Below are 15,970 nucleotides of genomic sequence, written 5' to 3'. Positions count from 1 at the left end.
TACTACCAAAGGAACCAGGGGGGCTGCGGGTGGGACATCCATTGTCTCCTCTTTGCCGAACAATAGGCTTTAGCCTTCACTAGCGTTCGACTACGCTATCCATAACTTCTCTGCTTCTTTGCAAACTGAACTCTCTTTTCTTATTTTCAATGGAGTACATATCGTGTTAACCATTACAAACCTGGCTGTCTCCAATCAAGGAAGACACCTTGAAATGATGGCCAAGACATCTGTTTGCTGAATCTTTATTCAATAAGGCGCACTTATCAAAACAAGTACATAATCTTGTAGTTGTTGATTATTTATTGAGCCTCGTTGCTTTTGAATGGCCCTATGGAGGAGAAGAGCAAATAAAATGTCTCTGTATTGCGAAGAGACTGTACCACGAACCATTCCTTTGTTCCGGAGCTGCTGCTGCAATGCTTCATTGAGGGCAAGCGGTAATGATAAATACTGGCCTATTTGATACCCTGGTGATCTAGCGAATAGCATAGCATACTGTCGACCTTTCTAATTTTTTTTTTTTTTTGCTACGAAGAGTCCGTGGTGCTGACATTTTCAAGCGCTTTGCTAAGATTGAGGTGTGAAGGTGTATCGCGTGTATCAAATGTTTTGCTTTTCGTACATTCATACGTCTTTACACCGGTATGGTGCCAAAAAAAAAAAAAATATAAAAAAGAAAAAAGAAGAAAGAAAAAAGAGAGCTGCCCTGTATAGGTGGGTCATATAAAAGGCATGTTCATGCAAATGATAACAGCAATACCACCTAAATTATACTTTCTCCAAATGCTGGGTGTTGATGGATGAGAATGGCCATTCAGTTTTCAAGGGTGGCGTCAATAAGTAGCTGAAGTTCGAGTTGCACCGATAAAGTAGTGAGGTATACCAACCATTGCTCCGTGCCAAGAGATGATCCCTCTTGTCACATGTGCAAGGCATTCAATGTTTCCATGCATGTAAACATTCCTGCGCAGGCCGGAAACACAAGCATGATCTCACGAATTATTCTTCATTCACTTCATTCATGTACCAAAAGGACATTCTTCTTTAACCCTGAATTAAAAAGAGGAGGAAGGAATCGAGCTGAAATCACAAAAACAATTGACCCTTATACAGCGCGCATTGAGGAAATGAAGTAAATGTGCAACAATTTTAGTTGCACAAAGGCAAGGAGATGCATGCGTTTAATCTTTCATCATCCTTCGCCATCTGTCTTTCATCTTTCATCTTTTTATCCTTCAACCTTCATCCTTCAGCACATCAGACAATTCCAATTGCATTTCTTTTTTGTTAGTTCGATTCTCGAATCTTTAAAGCATACATGCATGTAAGAGACAGGCAAATATGGCGAAAGAAAATATTTTTTCACACTGGCTACTAACAAACTATCTTTTGATAACCATTTTTCTCAGTGGTATAGATAGGAATACCATCTACGAGCAAAAACGAAAGCAATAGACCATGTTTGGCAGTACCAATTCTCCATCACGAAGTACACTCTCACCTGCACAGGCTCTGAGACTCTTTGACTTGTACATGCAGGGTGCTCGCACCATAGACGACGATAGCATCCTAGTGACAGAGCTATGCCTCGATGCTGACTCTGTACTGTCTCGTATTCAGAAGCCTTGGAAAAAGTCCTTCGCTACAATGACTTCAGCCTCTTTGACCTCTTCAGGTTCCAATGAAGACATGGTATTGCGCCAAGGTATTGGCTCAGCCTACTATCAACTTGCTCGCTTATTTGACCAATTGGGTCACTCAGCTGATGCACAGAGGCGAGACAAGAAAGCAGAGAAATGGGGATACATCCAAGGGAGCAACAGGAATGACAGCAACAATAGGAATATCGCCGCCAACCAACAAGTCAGCGAATCCAGTAGTAGCAAGTTGAGCAACATGATGGAAACAGTGCGATACATGCCAGTACAGACCATTGCAACTATATCAAAGGACATATTCAACCATGATGAACCTCCAACAGTCATCAAGTACAGCTTGCCAGATGTCGATGCGAATCTGGATGATATTTGCCAGCTCGCGTATTGTCTCAGTCTGTTTCCTACTGCTCCTATCCAAACAAATGAGCTTAATAACCACGAGAAAGAGTGGCAACAGGCCATATCAAGCAATCAGGATGAACATGATCGATTGCGTAAATTGGCGTCGGATATGATTGAACTGTTCATCAAGGATGGGATGAAGACCGAAGCTGTAGCTGAGATTGTGACTCTGGCTCCAGTTCTTGATCAAACCCAGTTCAGAGCACTACTTGCGGCTTTGATCAATGGCATCAGCCATAACATTGTGCTGGAGACTCAATTGCTGGAAGGATTGGCTCACTTGATGCAGCATGCTCCTCTTGGATATCTCGACTCGGATGATCTTGTCAAGATCCTTGGCACTCTCAATTCTCGCTTGCAAAACACACATAACCAGTCTAAGGATCATCTCTATCGCATCTCATCTACAGTCTCACATATCCTCGATGCCATGATCAACATTCAAGTCAAAGGACTCAAGCGAGAACAACTCTATGAGCCGCTTGCTGCATATCTTAAGGGACTGAAAGAGAGTTCAGATCCCCATCTAGTCTATCAAGCAGCTTATGCTTTCCAAGCTCTATTGTATATCCCAAATGATGAATCAGCAATGCAAGGCATGCTCCGACGGACATCATCAGTACTTCAAGGGGTGTTTGGAGTAGTGAGTGCGGTCAAGGACCTTGATCTGAATGCTCTCGTGGATGAGATAAGCAACATCCAGAAAGGGCTTTCATCAGTGACAGATATCATGGACAAGAGCCTTCAAGTGTACAAAGGAGCAACATCACTCTATGAGAGCGGATCATTGTTCAGAGAGTGTATGGAAGAAGGACTGAGCTTCAGTCGCAAGTCAGGATGGTATCCAGCACTTCGAGTAGCTGATAGACTACTCCAAACAGGCAAACTGAGTAAGTTCAAGACTCTTATGTGTGAAGTATCCTGTCGAAATGAAGCAGCATTCCAATGGGGGCTATGTCAAAGGCTGGGACAGATAGCAGCTGATACAAAGTGGAGCATGGATACTCGACAAGACGCCATCACATTCCTAGGAGAGATCTACAAGAATGATCAGGAGTGGGGCAATCATGTACACATTAAGCAATGGGTCGTAAATATTCTTAAGCAATTATCCTCGTTGCCACTAGATGGTCCTCAAGGTATGTATCTCATTCTTCTTCTATGGATGCTTTTGATGGCAATGACAGCAATCAATATGTAGTGATTAATCCACATACACCATACATGCCTTCTTCTCTTCCTTTGTTCTCTTTTATTCCAGCTGCAAACACTCTTTTGTATGATCTTGAGATGGACGAAGGTGTCAACAAACAAGAGCTATACAGGCTCTCTCTCCAAGGGCCACTGATCCAGCTCACCCCCGTTGCTACGCTCTCTCGATCTGAATCCTCACAATTGCTTGAACGTGTACAGAAGAACCCTGGTGTTGAGGATACTCTACGCCAACTAAAACGACAGCGAGCGGATGTTGGGAATAACCAAAGGTTCTATGTTCGACAATATGCCAAATCAAGTCCTCAAGCAAGCAATGATGAGCGGTTTTTGTTGATGGACAAAGTGAAAGAGTTCCTAGGCAGCGACCAGAAAGTGATGCTTGTACAAGGAGATTCAGGAGCAGGCAAATCCACATTCAACCGCACTCTGGAGCGCACACTCTGGGGGACATACCGAAAGAGGCATGGTCCAATCCCACTGTTTATCAATCTTCCAGCCATCGACAATCCAGAGAAGGGTATGGTTGCAAAGCAGCTACGAGATTACGGTTTTGCAGACTCGGAGATTAAGGAACTGAAGATGAATCGATCATTTGTGTTGATCTGTGATGGATATGATGAAAGTATGCAAACCATCAACCTGTATGTTACCAACCAACTGAATAAACCTGGAGAGTGGAAGTGTCAGATGGTGATCAGCTGTCGCAGTGAGTACCTTGGATCAGACTATCGGGATCGATTTCAACCTATGAATCGCAATCATCAAGTAGATAGTGTTTTGTTCCAAGAGGCAGTGATTGTGCCATTCTCTGAGGAACAGATTGAAGACTATATCGAACAATATGTCAATTCCATGGACTTACTGTGGGGTGTGAAGGACTATAAGGGCGCACTCAAGATGATCCCTAGCTTACAAGAACTCGTGAAGAACCCATTCATGCTATCGATGACACTAGAAGTACTCCCACGGATGGTGGATCCAGGCCAAGAGGTCACCAAAAGCAAGATCAAACGAGTCACATTGTATGACCAGTTTGTTGAGCAGTGGTTCGAACGAGGCAAGAAGCGACTAAGCGAGACATTAAGACCAGAAGATAGAAGGATGTACAGAGTATTGACAGATGAAGGGTTTGCACAGAATGGGATCAAGTATCTCACAGAGCTGGCTATAGCAATCTATAAGCAACAGAATGGCAACCCAGTGGTGGAGTACTCACCATCCAAGGATAAAGGCACATGGAAAGAAGCATATTTCAGTAAAGAAAGCAGAAGAAATCTATTACGTGAGGCATCACCACTCACTCGGACAGGCAATCAGCATCGGTTTCTCCATCGATCTATACTAGAGTACAGTCTGGTGCGAGCGATATTTGCTCCGCAGGCAGCAACGAGCATTTCTACAAGTGATAAAGAAGTAAATGCAACCACATCGCTCTCTCGTCGACAGAGTGTTAGTTCAGTATTCAGTTTTGAAGGTATAGACATCAAGGAGAGCGAGCAAGAAGTGGATGTGGTCCAAGCTGATGAGACATCGCCTCTAGTATGGAGGAGTTTTGTAGATGAGCCATCTATCCTTCAGTTCCTGGAGGATCGTGTCCATCTTGAGTCAGTGTTCAAACAGCAGTTGTATGGATATGTAGAGCTTTCAAAGAGAGATAGCAAGTGGCGGATAGCAGCAGCGAATGCGATGACGATCTTGGTCCGAGCAGGCGAGTCATTCATTGGAGCAGACCTGCGAGGCATTCAGATTCCAGGAGCCGATGTCAGCCATGGTATTTTTGAGTATGCTCAGCTGCAAGGAGCAGATTTGAGGAAGGTCAACTTACGGAAATGTTGGCTTCGTGAAGCAAACCTGAACGGGGCAAAGATGGCAGGTGTTCAGTTTGGAGAATGGCCTCTTATCGAAGCAGGTAATTGGGTGATTGATGGGGCATATTCACCTGATGGCAAGGCGCTCGCTGCAGTTACCGAAGGCGAACGACATAACTATTCAATCATCGTGTATGACACATCAAGGTGGGAGAAGCTTTCCGTTTTGGAGGGCGATGTAACTGGCCATAGACTTTTATACTCACCAGACAGCAGGCGTATTGCCTCTTGGGGCAATAGTCGAACTGCAGTTTTAATTTGGGATGCAGGCTCAGGAGCATTGGTTCATAGATTGGTGGGCCATACAAAGTCTATTCATTGTGTAGCGTACTCGCCAAATGGAAACGATCTTGCCTCAGCCTGTGATGATGGCTCAGTGCGAGTGTGGGACACCCAAACGGGCATTCTCAAATATATGTTAGAAGGCCATACTGGTGCTGTGAGGAGTGTGGCATATTCACCTGATGGAAAGCAGGTTGCAACTGGCGGTGAAGACAAGATATTGCGGCTGTGGGATGCGGCATCAGGGCAACAGTCGATAGTGTTCATGGACCATGGCTCTAGGATTGAGGAAATTGAGTATTCACCTAATGGACAAGAAGTCATAACTCGTTGTTACGAAGATCGTTGGCTGCATGTGTGGAATGTTGGATCTGGTCAAAAGAAGTTTAATTTGGAACATGATCAATATGTCAAAGGCGTACGGTATTCACCTAGTGGGAAGTTCGCTGCCTCGTTCACCGATGAAAAGATATACCAGTGGGGCATGCAAACAGGCAAAGCTATTCCAACTTTTGGAGAAATATATTATTTTATCACTGATTTAAAGTATTCACCAAACGGAGAAGCGATAGCCGTTTGCGACGGGAAGAGCGCAATATGGCTTTGGGACGCGAGATCAGGACAACTCATGAATACCTTCTACGGTCACTCTGGGAGGATAAACTGCTTGGCATATTCACCAAACAAGCACCAGATTGCGTCCTTCAGTAGAGACAAAACGATACGTCTTTGGGATACCCGACCACAACAATTCAGCCATGCCTTACATAACCACCCAGCGGGGATACGTAACATCAAGAGCTCGCCGGATGGACAGCAAATAGCTTCAACGGGCGGTGGTAAAACAATGCATATATGGGATGCAAGAACAGGGCAGTCCATCCACATTTTACAATGCCTCGATGAATATATAAAAGATATCAAGTACTCACCTGATGGCCGGTTGCTTGCTACTTGCCACAAAGCTCCATGCGTCTACCTTTGGGATGTTCGGACAGGTCAAGTTGTTCACACTTTAAAGTTACATGGTGAAGGTGCTGATGACATCTACGTCTTTGATTTCTCACCCATTGGCCACCCAGTTGCCTGTGGCCATAAATCTGGGAATATAACTATATGGAGCACACAAACAGGAGAGCTCGTCCGCACACTATATGGCCACAAAGTAGAGATGAAGCGTGTGGTATTCTCGCCCAATGGCCACCAGATTGCTTCTTATGCTGAAAGCGGTAATATCAAAGTCTGGAGAGCTCAAGCAGGCGATCTCCAGTACGATGTGAGTGTTGTAGGAAGTAATGTTTCTGATATTGTCTACATGCATGACAGTCAAAAGATGGTGTTCAAGCGCCACCGTGAACACAAGAGCTTGCAGGTACGGTCTGCAGAAACGGGCGAGTTCTGTTACGAAACACAGGTTGGCAATATTCCAAAATGTGTAGCATCTTCACCATGTCGTCAGCAGATGGTTGTTGGAGATTTTGCAGGGCTGGTTAGTGTGGTAGATATGGAAACAGGGTCAGTATTATGTGTGTTTGAAGGACATACCAGGTTGGTCGCTGCGGTGGCTTATTCGCCCGATGGAAGGTATATTGCCTCAGGCAGCTGGGACATGACAGTACGAGTGTGGGATCCAAAATCAGGCCAGTGTTTGGTTGTAATCCTATTTGAAGGCGGTTATGCTAATACGCTTGTATGGAATGCCTCCAAAGAGGGCCACTATCTGGTTACAGGCTCCGAGAATGGTTCTATTCGGATGTGGCAGATTGTGAAGAGGGATGAAGAATATCAATATCACCTAAAGTGGAGCACCAAGCAAACGGTCCTTAATGCAAATAACGCTCGTATCCAAGATGTAGATGGGTTGAGTGAAGTCAACAGGAAGCTTTTGGTGCAACGTGGAGCTATAGACAAGCAATCCTACCCTTTGGCTGCACATGAGGCGACCAAGAGTGTAGGAATGCCATCGACAGCATCCAAGGCCAAGAGTGCATCGTCCAGTCAAGTGAACCATTATCGAGAACCACCAACAAAGGCAGATTTAGAGGCAGAATGTCTGAGCGAAGGAGTACCATTGACAGAGTTGATTGAAACAAGCCAATCGATCAGAGATTACCGGTTCAAATACAGTGTGTGCAGCGAATGTAGTTTTGCACATGTCATTTCATGCAAACCTCGAAAGTGAAGGGAAACAAGAAGTAGGAAGCCATTTAGGATAAAGAATAAAGTGGGAAAAGATACTTGCTGATTAACTATCGAAAAAAAAAGAGAGTGAAGTATACACTGCTTTCTTGAACAAACAATAATGTCTTGAGGGATATTGCGTATTCATTGAAGAACATATTTAGTAACTACGCAAGTATAGGATCAATGTTTTATTTTCTATGCGAGGTAGGCTCCAGGCTATTCGCACTGACATCGACTCTCACACTGATGAGAACATTTTCATACAGTTCTGAATCACACCTGACTTTATGGGATTTCAAGCTGGGATCGAGGATTGGTTTCCATATGCTTTCAAATGAGAGCCATTTTGCCTCTATTTTATAAGGATACAAATGATGGCGCTTGTTATCTTGGCAATAACAACTATGTCGACATCATGTATAAAAATGTTGGATCGCCAACGTGCGCCTATCACTCCAAGCACGTTAGTTATATAGAGAAATCATACAGGAATACTACGGATATCCTGTCGGGACGCTATGTAGTCCTATTGGGTCCTTTGAATGAGCAAAAGAATATTAAATTATTATTGTTACAGTGTTTGGCAACTTTCGCGACTTTAATATCGTTGTAATGCTGACAACTTTTTTTCAACTAATACACATTATATAGCCCGTTTCATTTGGTCACGATACTTTATATTTTTTGAATAGCCTCGAATATATTGACAGCCAATGAGTTTGCTTGCGAAATACAACCGACTCAATTCAATGAATGGACAATGTTCGTCGAAGTCTATTCAATCAATTCAAAATCATAAGATACCGTGACCAAGTGAAAGAAGCTGTGCCTTTGCATAAATTTTTTATTGACCCCTGTCGCTTTTTGACAAAATCGACACTGCATCAAAATATATCAATAAAGTAAAACCAGGTAGAGTAATATATAGTTGTGAACTACACAACAAAGTAGATACATTATAAACATAAGGAAGAATATCAGAAAGACGCGGCAGTGAATGAGAGCGATGACTGTCTGAAAAGCCTTGTAGATCATATTCCGCTTGTATAGCTCCATATTGGTCGGCAGTGTACTGGTGAATCAAGCACGTATTCATTCAGATGAGAGATCGCTGGTCTGTTGAACTCATAGGACGAATCTGCAACCTGTACGTGTAAAACTCTCTCGGGTTGACGTATTTTAGACTTTTCATAGATTGACCATCGCCCCCACTCACATCCACCTCCTGCTGGCCGTCATTGCTACCTTCGTCTCCGCTGTCACCATGAGGCCTTGTAGAGGTTTGACCGGGCCTAGGCTGTTTTCTATACTTTTTAGATGTCCAGCCCTCCTCGCCTTCTGGATGCAAGAGGACATAATGGAGGTTGTCGTAAGCCGTATGGGCCTCACTGATTTCTTTCAAACCACCGACTCTACTTTCTGTTATGATGTTTCACTGGGACACCTTATTACTGTCGCCAGGCATCGAAACCACGATTTCAGTCGATGAGAGGGGGAACTTGGTGCAGTGAGTGCCGTTCAATCAAGGACCTGAGCTTGGCTGTCCTTGGAATAGGACAAATACACTCTTGCTGAGAAGCGCAACCTGGGTCAAGCAAGCACTACATTCAAGTTTGGTTGCATTTTTAAGCCTTTCTTCCCCCCCTTTTTCCTCTCTTCCGCCCAAGTAGGGTAGAGTCGATAGGGCTATAAGCCCAGTTATATTCCTCCTCCTTTTCAGTTTCCTCCTCCGCCCGTTCTTCTTGCAACTTCTCTTCAGACCTCACGGCTCGCCGGGTTCGTCGTACTTTGATGACCCGTTGCACACTTGATGTGCGAGAGTACTTGGCAGGCGGTGAATGTCTGACAGATGAGCGTGTGGAATATATCTTTTTTATTTTTATTTTTTTCTCTCAATGAAAAGTGAAAGTAAAGGTAAAGTCTATGAAAGTAAAGAATCTGATAGAAAAAGATTTAAAGTAGTAAATTAGTATGCTAAGAGTTCAGGCCCACAATATATACACATTGTAGACATGACCTTTAATAGTGTGTGCGGTGTACCGTACCCAAAGAGCACATCAACAGCGTCAGAACTTGCATAATACGTAATGAGTAGCAGAAGTAGAGGCCAAATTTTCATGAGTAAACATATTTTTTTGGTGTCGAGATTTGCAATGGAGAGAGAGCTGCCCTTTATTTTCTCCTTTCATTAGTTAATGAGGTGTTTCTTCTTTTCTTTCACTCTGCGTATCATTTTGGTATATAAGAAGAGGATCTTTATTAAATTACTATTACAAGCCTTTTATAGGCTTAAGGCTATATACTGTGGATAGCGGAGACTCTATCCACGTTATGCTTCTCTCTCCGATGCCTAAGCAGGTCATGGTTCCTCTTGTAACTCTTGCCTGCACAGTCCCAACAGACAAACGGCCTCTCCGCCGAATGGCTTACCATATGCGAACGCAGGAGCCCTTTGGACTGAAACTCCTTGTCGCAATGTGGACACTTTGTGGATCGAACGCTTTCGGTGCCAGTAGTTGTCCTAGGGCCCTGCGGTGGCATGGCCGAGAGCACTTTGGAGCTATGGGTAGCTGTGGGGGAGCGGGGCATCGAAGGCTGTGTGGACCGCGGACTGGACTCAGTCGTTGGTTGTGATGCCGCTCTCATTGCTACTGTTGGTAGCGCTACCACCGTGGCCTCGGAGGAGATGCTTAGGCCTCGAGAGGCCTCGAGACGCCGTCGCTGGGCCGGTCTCAAACTTTCAGACGCGGGCATGTCATCAGCTGCCCGCTTGGTGTTATGCTTAGCAGCTGCTGCTAGGCCAGTGTACGCAACCGTCTGAAATGGACGCGAAGTGATCCGGGGATTTGCTGTAGATGTGAGTGTCCCCGTGTTTGCCAAAGGCAATGGCCCGAAGTTGCCTGGAAGAGGCGTCATAGCTGTGGCGGAAGCAGGCCATGGAAAGAACTGACCTCGCTTCTCATGAGATCCGCCATTCTGATATTGCTGTAGCGGCAGCTGTTGTGTTTGTTGCTGGAGCATGCTTTGTTGCTGCTGTGGAGATAAATTGTGGTATTGTTGGTAAAAAGGCTCAATACCACTGGTCGATTGCTGGAGCGTCGCTGGTTGTTGCTGGTTAGGATGAGTGTCATAGTGGGAATGCTCATATTGTATCAAGTGTGGAGCTGATAGAGGAGCAACAAGGGGAGGGGAAGGAAGAGTGAGCGCTGTCGGAGGTAGTGGTGGTGGCAGTGATGATGCTGAAGGCGACGGTGATGACGATAACTGTGTTAGTGGTGGTAGCAGGAAAGGTTGAAGATGAGAGGAAGGGTGCATAACTGGTAGAAGTTGTTGAGGGTGAAACTGATTATGAAGGAAAGCGGTCTGAAGCCACAGTTGATTTTCTTGAACCTGACGTTCTAAATTTTCCTGGGCACAATCCTGGGGGATTGTCATCAGCATGGTGCTCTCTGGCTCGAAATTATGGCTGCTGTGGTTATCGCCAGGGGTCAATAGATGATAAGGGTCGATGGCAGAGAGGGATATGGGCCCGAAATCAGCGCAGACTAGAGGCTCGGAGCCTGGTCTGCTTGGTTTGAGTGTATAATCTATTGGTTCAATAGAGAGTTGTGGTGATGGTGCTATTGGCGGCGTAGGAGAGGCGGCATCTGTTGTAGAGGGTGGTGTCAACGATGACGACGAGGGTAATGATGATGGGTTCAGGAGAGGGGAGCTGGTTAGCAATGCCGAGCTGCATGTCGTGGACTTGGCTGTGGTACTGGAGCTGCAGTGGTGCTCACGGCCTTCAAGATTCTTATTCTGGTCGGCTGGCTGCATCGGCAACGAGGCGAGGACACGGAGCAATTCGGGGCAAATGGATATGAGAGCGAGGACGTCCGGGAAGAGAGTGGACGTTCTGCAGGGTCTGTTAGCTTTGATTGGGCTGAAATTGACAAACATGCACTTTTCATCCAGACAAAACACGCACGCACGTTCACAAACAAACAAAACATTTGTTCAAACTCACATTTAAATAACTACTTTATAAATGTATGAATTGTTCAGCTCTTTGTCTGTATTGAGAAGCTGCTGTCGCTACGCTCGAGGAAAGCAGCGTTACTCGAAGCAGAAGAACGGGGTGGACAGAAGGATGGAGGGAAGTGAATAAAATTAACAAACTAAAAGAGAAAGTGAATAGTGAATGAGCAATGCAGTGGATGAGTGCTTTGGTGTCGTTTTTTTTTATCTTACATATATATCTCCCAGTCTTTCCGAGAGATGAAGAGAAGCATGAAGAGGGCAAAAGAGACAAAGATAATGAAAAGAGAAAAGGAAAAAAAAAAAAAAAAAAAAAAGAGACAATTGATTTAAATATGTTGCGCAGTGAGGGAAGGATGCAAAAATGCATTGCATTTGGAAATAAGTGTAATAGCTCACTCCTGGATCATTTCACGCGTCATGCCCTTTTTAAAAATCTATCTCCTGAAAAACTGTTGTTTCTTCAAGACTGTCGATCACACCTCTGCCGAAAAACTAGTATAAAATAAGAAAAAAATGCAAGCAGACAGAGATACAAAAGATTTTGGCAAATATGCAAACTCAAAATTCATCATTATTACTGCTCATAGTCATCCAACGAACTTTTCAGAACAGGGTCTGTAAATTAAAAAAGAATAAAAAAGAATTAAAAAAGAATTAAAAAGAATTAAAAAAAAATTAAAAAAGAATTAAAAAGAATTAAAAAAGAATTAAAAAGAATTAAAAAAATTAAAAAAGCGTCTACCGGTCATGCCGCTATTTTGGCAACCTTATTTTTCTTTACCGGACACAAGCAAGGTAAGGAGGAAAACACGCTCTCCTTGATACTTCCCATTGATAATCTCAGTCTGGATCATTCTTGTGCCTAACGCACGCACAATCATGCGGATGCTATTACATAGTCCACGCCTTGGGCTCAAGTTGCAAAGAAGGATGACAGATTGATCGACTTTCAACTTCAGTTTGAACGGAGGCAAGCCTGGTGGATTGAACTTGTTCAGGTATTCCACAGAGTAATGGAGCCGTGACTGCTGCTTCAGGGGCTTGAAGGCACCACGTTATTCAGCGCCCCTTGTTCAAATCCCCATTGCCTCTGCGTGTCATCAACCCGATCTTCCTTCTGTAGGGTATCTCCAATTCCTTGAGGTATCTCTGGAAAGCTGGCCAGGCAGGGTCCAAGCTCCTTCAACACTTCATTTAGGTCGTAAAGTACCAAGCTATTAGCTTGTTCCTCTGCGATACGCTCCGCAGTAGCAGTTGCCTCTCCCTGGAGCCCTCTGCATGTATGAAAGAAATCTTCTGACAGATTACTTGCAAAGTGAGCTTACAAAACCAGTGGATCAGAGGGGCTGCAGTTGATCACCATAATAGCAAACAGGTGCCGCAGCATCCTCAGTGACTGACATGTGGATGCTTTTTCTAAGCAGCGACTCGATTATTCATCATCTCGAGCAAGCCGTGAGCAAGAGCAGCTGAGTGGAATGTATCAAAGGTCTGATTGACTTCAGTCACTATGCGGAGCTTAGCAAACTCTTTACTCCTTTGGTATGCATAAGTAGCAGCCGAAGACAGTACCGTCCGCGCTCTTTGGCTGAACAAAATATCCGTCTCCTACCACGCTTGTCCCGGGTGTCGTGGTAAGGTATATCAGGGTACAAATAGTATTCTGGTACCTTTATATTGCTTGCGGTCTCAGCATTGGCCGCATTTGCGACTTCTGCCTTCGAAACTCCTTTCTCAATGTCACTATTGGGCTTGAATCATGCCATGGGTTGCGAGTCTTGGGCACAGGAGATGACCTCCTCGAGGTTAGCATCAGGGCCGAAGACCACTTGCTATTGATCCTCCACATTATTGCGAATGGCTTTGATTGCCGCGTCTTGGCCACCAAAGAGCTCTAAAAAGCGGCGTAGAATACCTTCCAGATGAGGGATTTTGACTTGACCAGTACTCGTTTACTTTTTAAATCGACTTTTTTTGCATGGTGATTTAAAGTTTCAAAATAAGGACCATGTCACATAGGCAAAATAAATTAAATTAAGGGATTAATCTATTTGACAACCATGCCTGTGGTTTATATTTTTCTCGGTTAACTTATTTTTGTTGTACTTTGTAAAAAAGTATTCGTTTTTGCTTTATTCGATTAGCGGTAGACCTCTGGTGGAGGTGTTGAATTAATACACACACGTTGACGTAATAAATCAACTATAACAAAAAAGAAAAAAAAAATTAATCTATTTGAGAAAAATAAGGTTGCCAAAATAGCGGCATGACCGGTAGACGCTTTTTTAATTTTTTTAATTCTTTTTAATTCTTTTTTAATTCTTTTTAATTCTTTTTTAATTTTTTTTTAATTCTTTTTAATTCTTTTTTAATTCTTTTTTATTCTTTTTTAATTTACAGACCCTGTTCTGAAAAGTTCGTTGGATGACTATGAGCAGTAATAATGATGAATTTTGAGTTTGCATATTTGCCAAAATCTTTTGTATCTCTGTCTGCTTGCATTTTTTTCTTATTTTATACTAGTTTTTCGGCAGAGGTGTGATCGACAGTCTTGAAGAAACAACAGTTTTTCAGGAGATAGATTTTTAAAAAGGGCATGACGCGTGAAATGATCCAGGAGTGAGCTATTACACTTATTTCCAAATGCAATGCATTTTTGCATCCTTCCCTCACTGCGCAACATATTTAAATCAATTGTCTCTTTTTTTTTTTTTTTTTTTTTTTCCTTTTCTCTTTTCATTATCTTTGTCTCTTTTGCCCTCTTCATGCTTCTCTTCATCTCTCGGAAAGACTGGGAGATATATATGTAAGATAAAAAAAAACGACACCAAAGCACTCATCCACTGCATTGCTCATTCACTATTCACTTTCTCTTTTAGTTTGTTAATTTTATTCACTTCCCTCCATCCTTCTGTCCACCCCGTTCTTCTGCTTCGAGTAACGCTGCTTTCCTCGAGCGTAGCGACAGCAGCTTCTCAATACAGACAAAGAGCTGAACAATTCATACATTTATAAAGTAGTTATTTAAATGTGAGTTTGAACAAATGTTTTGTTTGTTTGTGAACGTGCGTGCGTGTTTTGTCTGGATGAAAAGTGCATGTTTGTCAATTTCAGCCCAATCAAAGCTAACAGACCCTGCAGAACGTCCACTCTCTTCCCGGACGTCCTCGCTCTCATATCCATTTGCCCCGAATTGCTCCGTGTCCTCGCCTCGTTGCCGATGCAGCCAGCCGACCAGAATAAGAATCTTGAAGGCCGTGAGCACCACTGCAGCTCCAGTACCACAGCCAAGTCCACGACATGCAGCTCGGCATTGCTAACCAGCTCCCCTCTCCTGAACCCATCATCATTACCCTCGTCGTCATCGTTGACACCACCCTCTACAACAGATGCCGCCTCTCCTACGCCGCCAATAGCACCATCACCACAACTCTCTATTGAACCAATAGATTATACACTCAAACCAAGCAGACCAGGCTCCGAGCCTCTAGTCTGCGCTGATTTCGGGCCCATATCCCTCTCTGCCATCGACCCTTATCATCTATTGACCCCTGGCGATAACCACAGCAGCCATAATTTCGAGCCAGAGAGCACCATGCTGATGACAATCCCCCAGGATTGTGCCCAGGAAAATTTAGAACGTCAGGTTCAAGAAAATCAACTGTGGCTTCAGACCGCTTTCCTTCATAATCAGTTTCACCCTCAACAACTTCTACCAGTTATGCACCCTTCCTCTCATCTTCAACCTTTCCTGCTACCACCACTAACACAGTTATCGTCATCACCGTCGCCTTCAGCATCATCACTGCCACCACCACTACCTCCGACAGCGCTCACTCTTCCTTCCCCTCCCCTTGTTGCTCCTCTATCAGCTCCACACTTGATACAATATGAGCATTCCCACTATGACACTCATCCTAACCAGCAACAACCAGCGACGCTCCAGCAATCGACCAGTGGTATTGAGCCTTTTTACCAACAATACCACAATTTATCTCCACAGCAGCAACAAAGCATGCTCCAGCAACAAACACAACAGCTGCCGCTACAGCAATATCAGAATGGCGGATCTCATGAGAAGCGAGGTCAGTTCTTTCCATGGCCTGCTTCCGCCACAGCTATGACGCCTCTTCCAGGCAACTTCGGGCCATTGCCTTTGGCAAACACGGGGACACTCACATCTACAGCAAATCCCCGGATCACTTCGCGTCCATTTCAGACGGTTGCGTACACTGGCCTAGCAGCAGCTGCTAAGCATAACACCAAGCGGGCAGCTGATGACATGCCCGCGTCTGAAAGTTTGAGACCGGCCCAGCGACGGCGTCTCGAGGCCTCTCG

At 44.3% G+C, this 15,970-nt stretch overlaps 3 protein-coding genes across 3 annotated transcripts; 1 reads left to right on the top strand and 2 right to left on the bottom strand.

Moving 5' to 3' along the window:
- Positions 1 to 249: 249 nt before the first annotated feature.
- Positions 250 to 1,187, bottom strand: BCR41DRAFT_403485 (hypothetical protein; the record flags this gene model as incomplete). Its single annotated transcript, XM_022029350.1, has 3 exons — positions 778 to 1,187; positions 555 to 635; positions 250 to 510 (listed from the first exon to the last, which is right to left on the bottom strand). The coding sequence occupies exons 1-3, from the start codon at positions 937 to 939 to the stop codon at positions 250 to 252; spliced, it is 504 nt and encodes a 167-aa protein (XP_021875121.1). The 5' UTR covers positions 940 to 1,187.
- A 7,521-nt stretch (positions 1,188 to 8,708) lies between these two features.
- Positions 8,709 to 11,428, bottom strand: BCR41DRAFT_402602 (hypothetical protein; the record flags this gene model as incomplete). The annotated part of the gene is made up of 3 exons (XM_022029324.1): positions 8,709 to 8,950; positions 9,065 to 9,110; positions 10,043 to 11,428. The coding sequence occupies 3 exons, from the start codon at positions 11,426 to 11,428 to the stop codon at positions 8,709 to 8,711; spliced, it is 1,674 nt and encodes a 557-aa protein (XP_021875120.1).
- Positions 11,429 to 14,729: 3,301 nt separating this feature from the next.
- Positions 14,730 to 15,930, top strand: BCR41DRAFT_403483 (hypothetical protein; the record flags this gene model as incomplete). Its single annotated transcript, XM_022029349.1, has 1 exon — positions 14,730 to 15,930. A coding segment is annotated over one exon (1,201 nt), but the record flags the coding sequence as incomplete, so codon positions are not given.
- Between the last annotated feature and the right edge of the window lie 40 nt (positions 15,931 to 15,970).

Source organism: Lobosporangium transversale (assembly GCF_002105155.1).
Source record: "Lobosporangium transversale strain NRRL 3116 chromosome Unknown BCR41scaffold_100, whole genome shotgun sequence".
Classification (NCBI taxonomy): Eukaryota; Fungi; Mortierellomycota; class Mortierellomycetes; order Mortierellales; family Mortierellaceae; genus Lobosporangium; species Lobosporangium transversale.
Note: the sequence above shows the minus strand (reverse complement) of the source record. Positions and strands in the feature narration are given on the sequence as shown.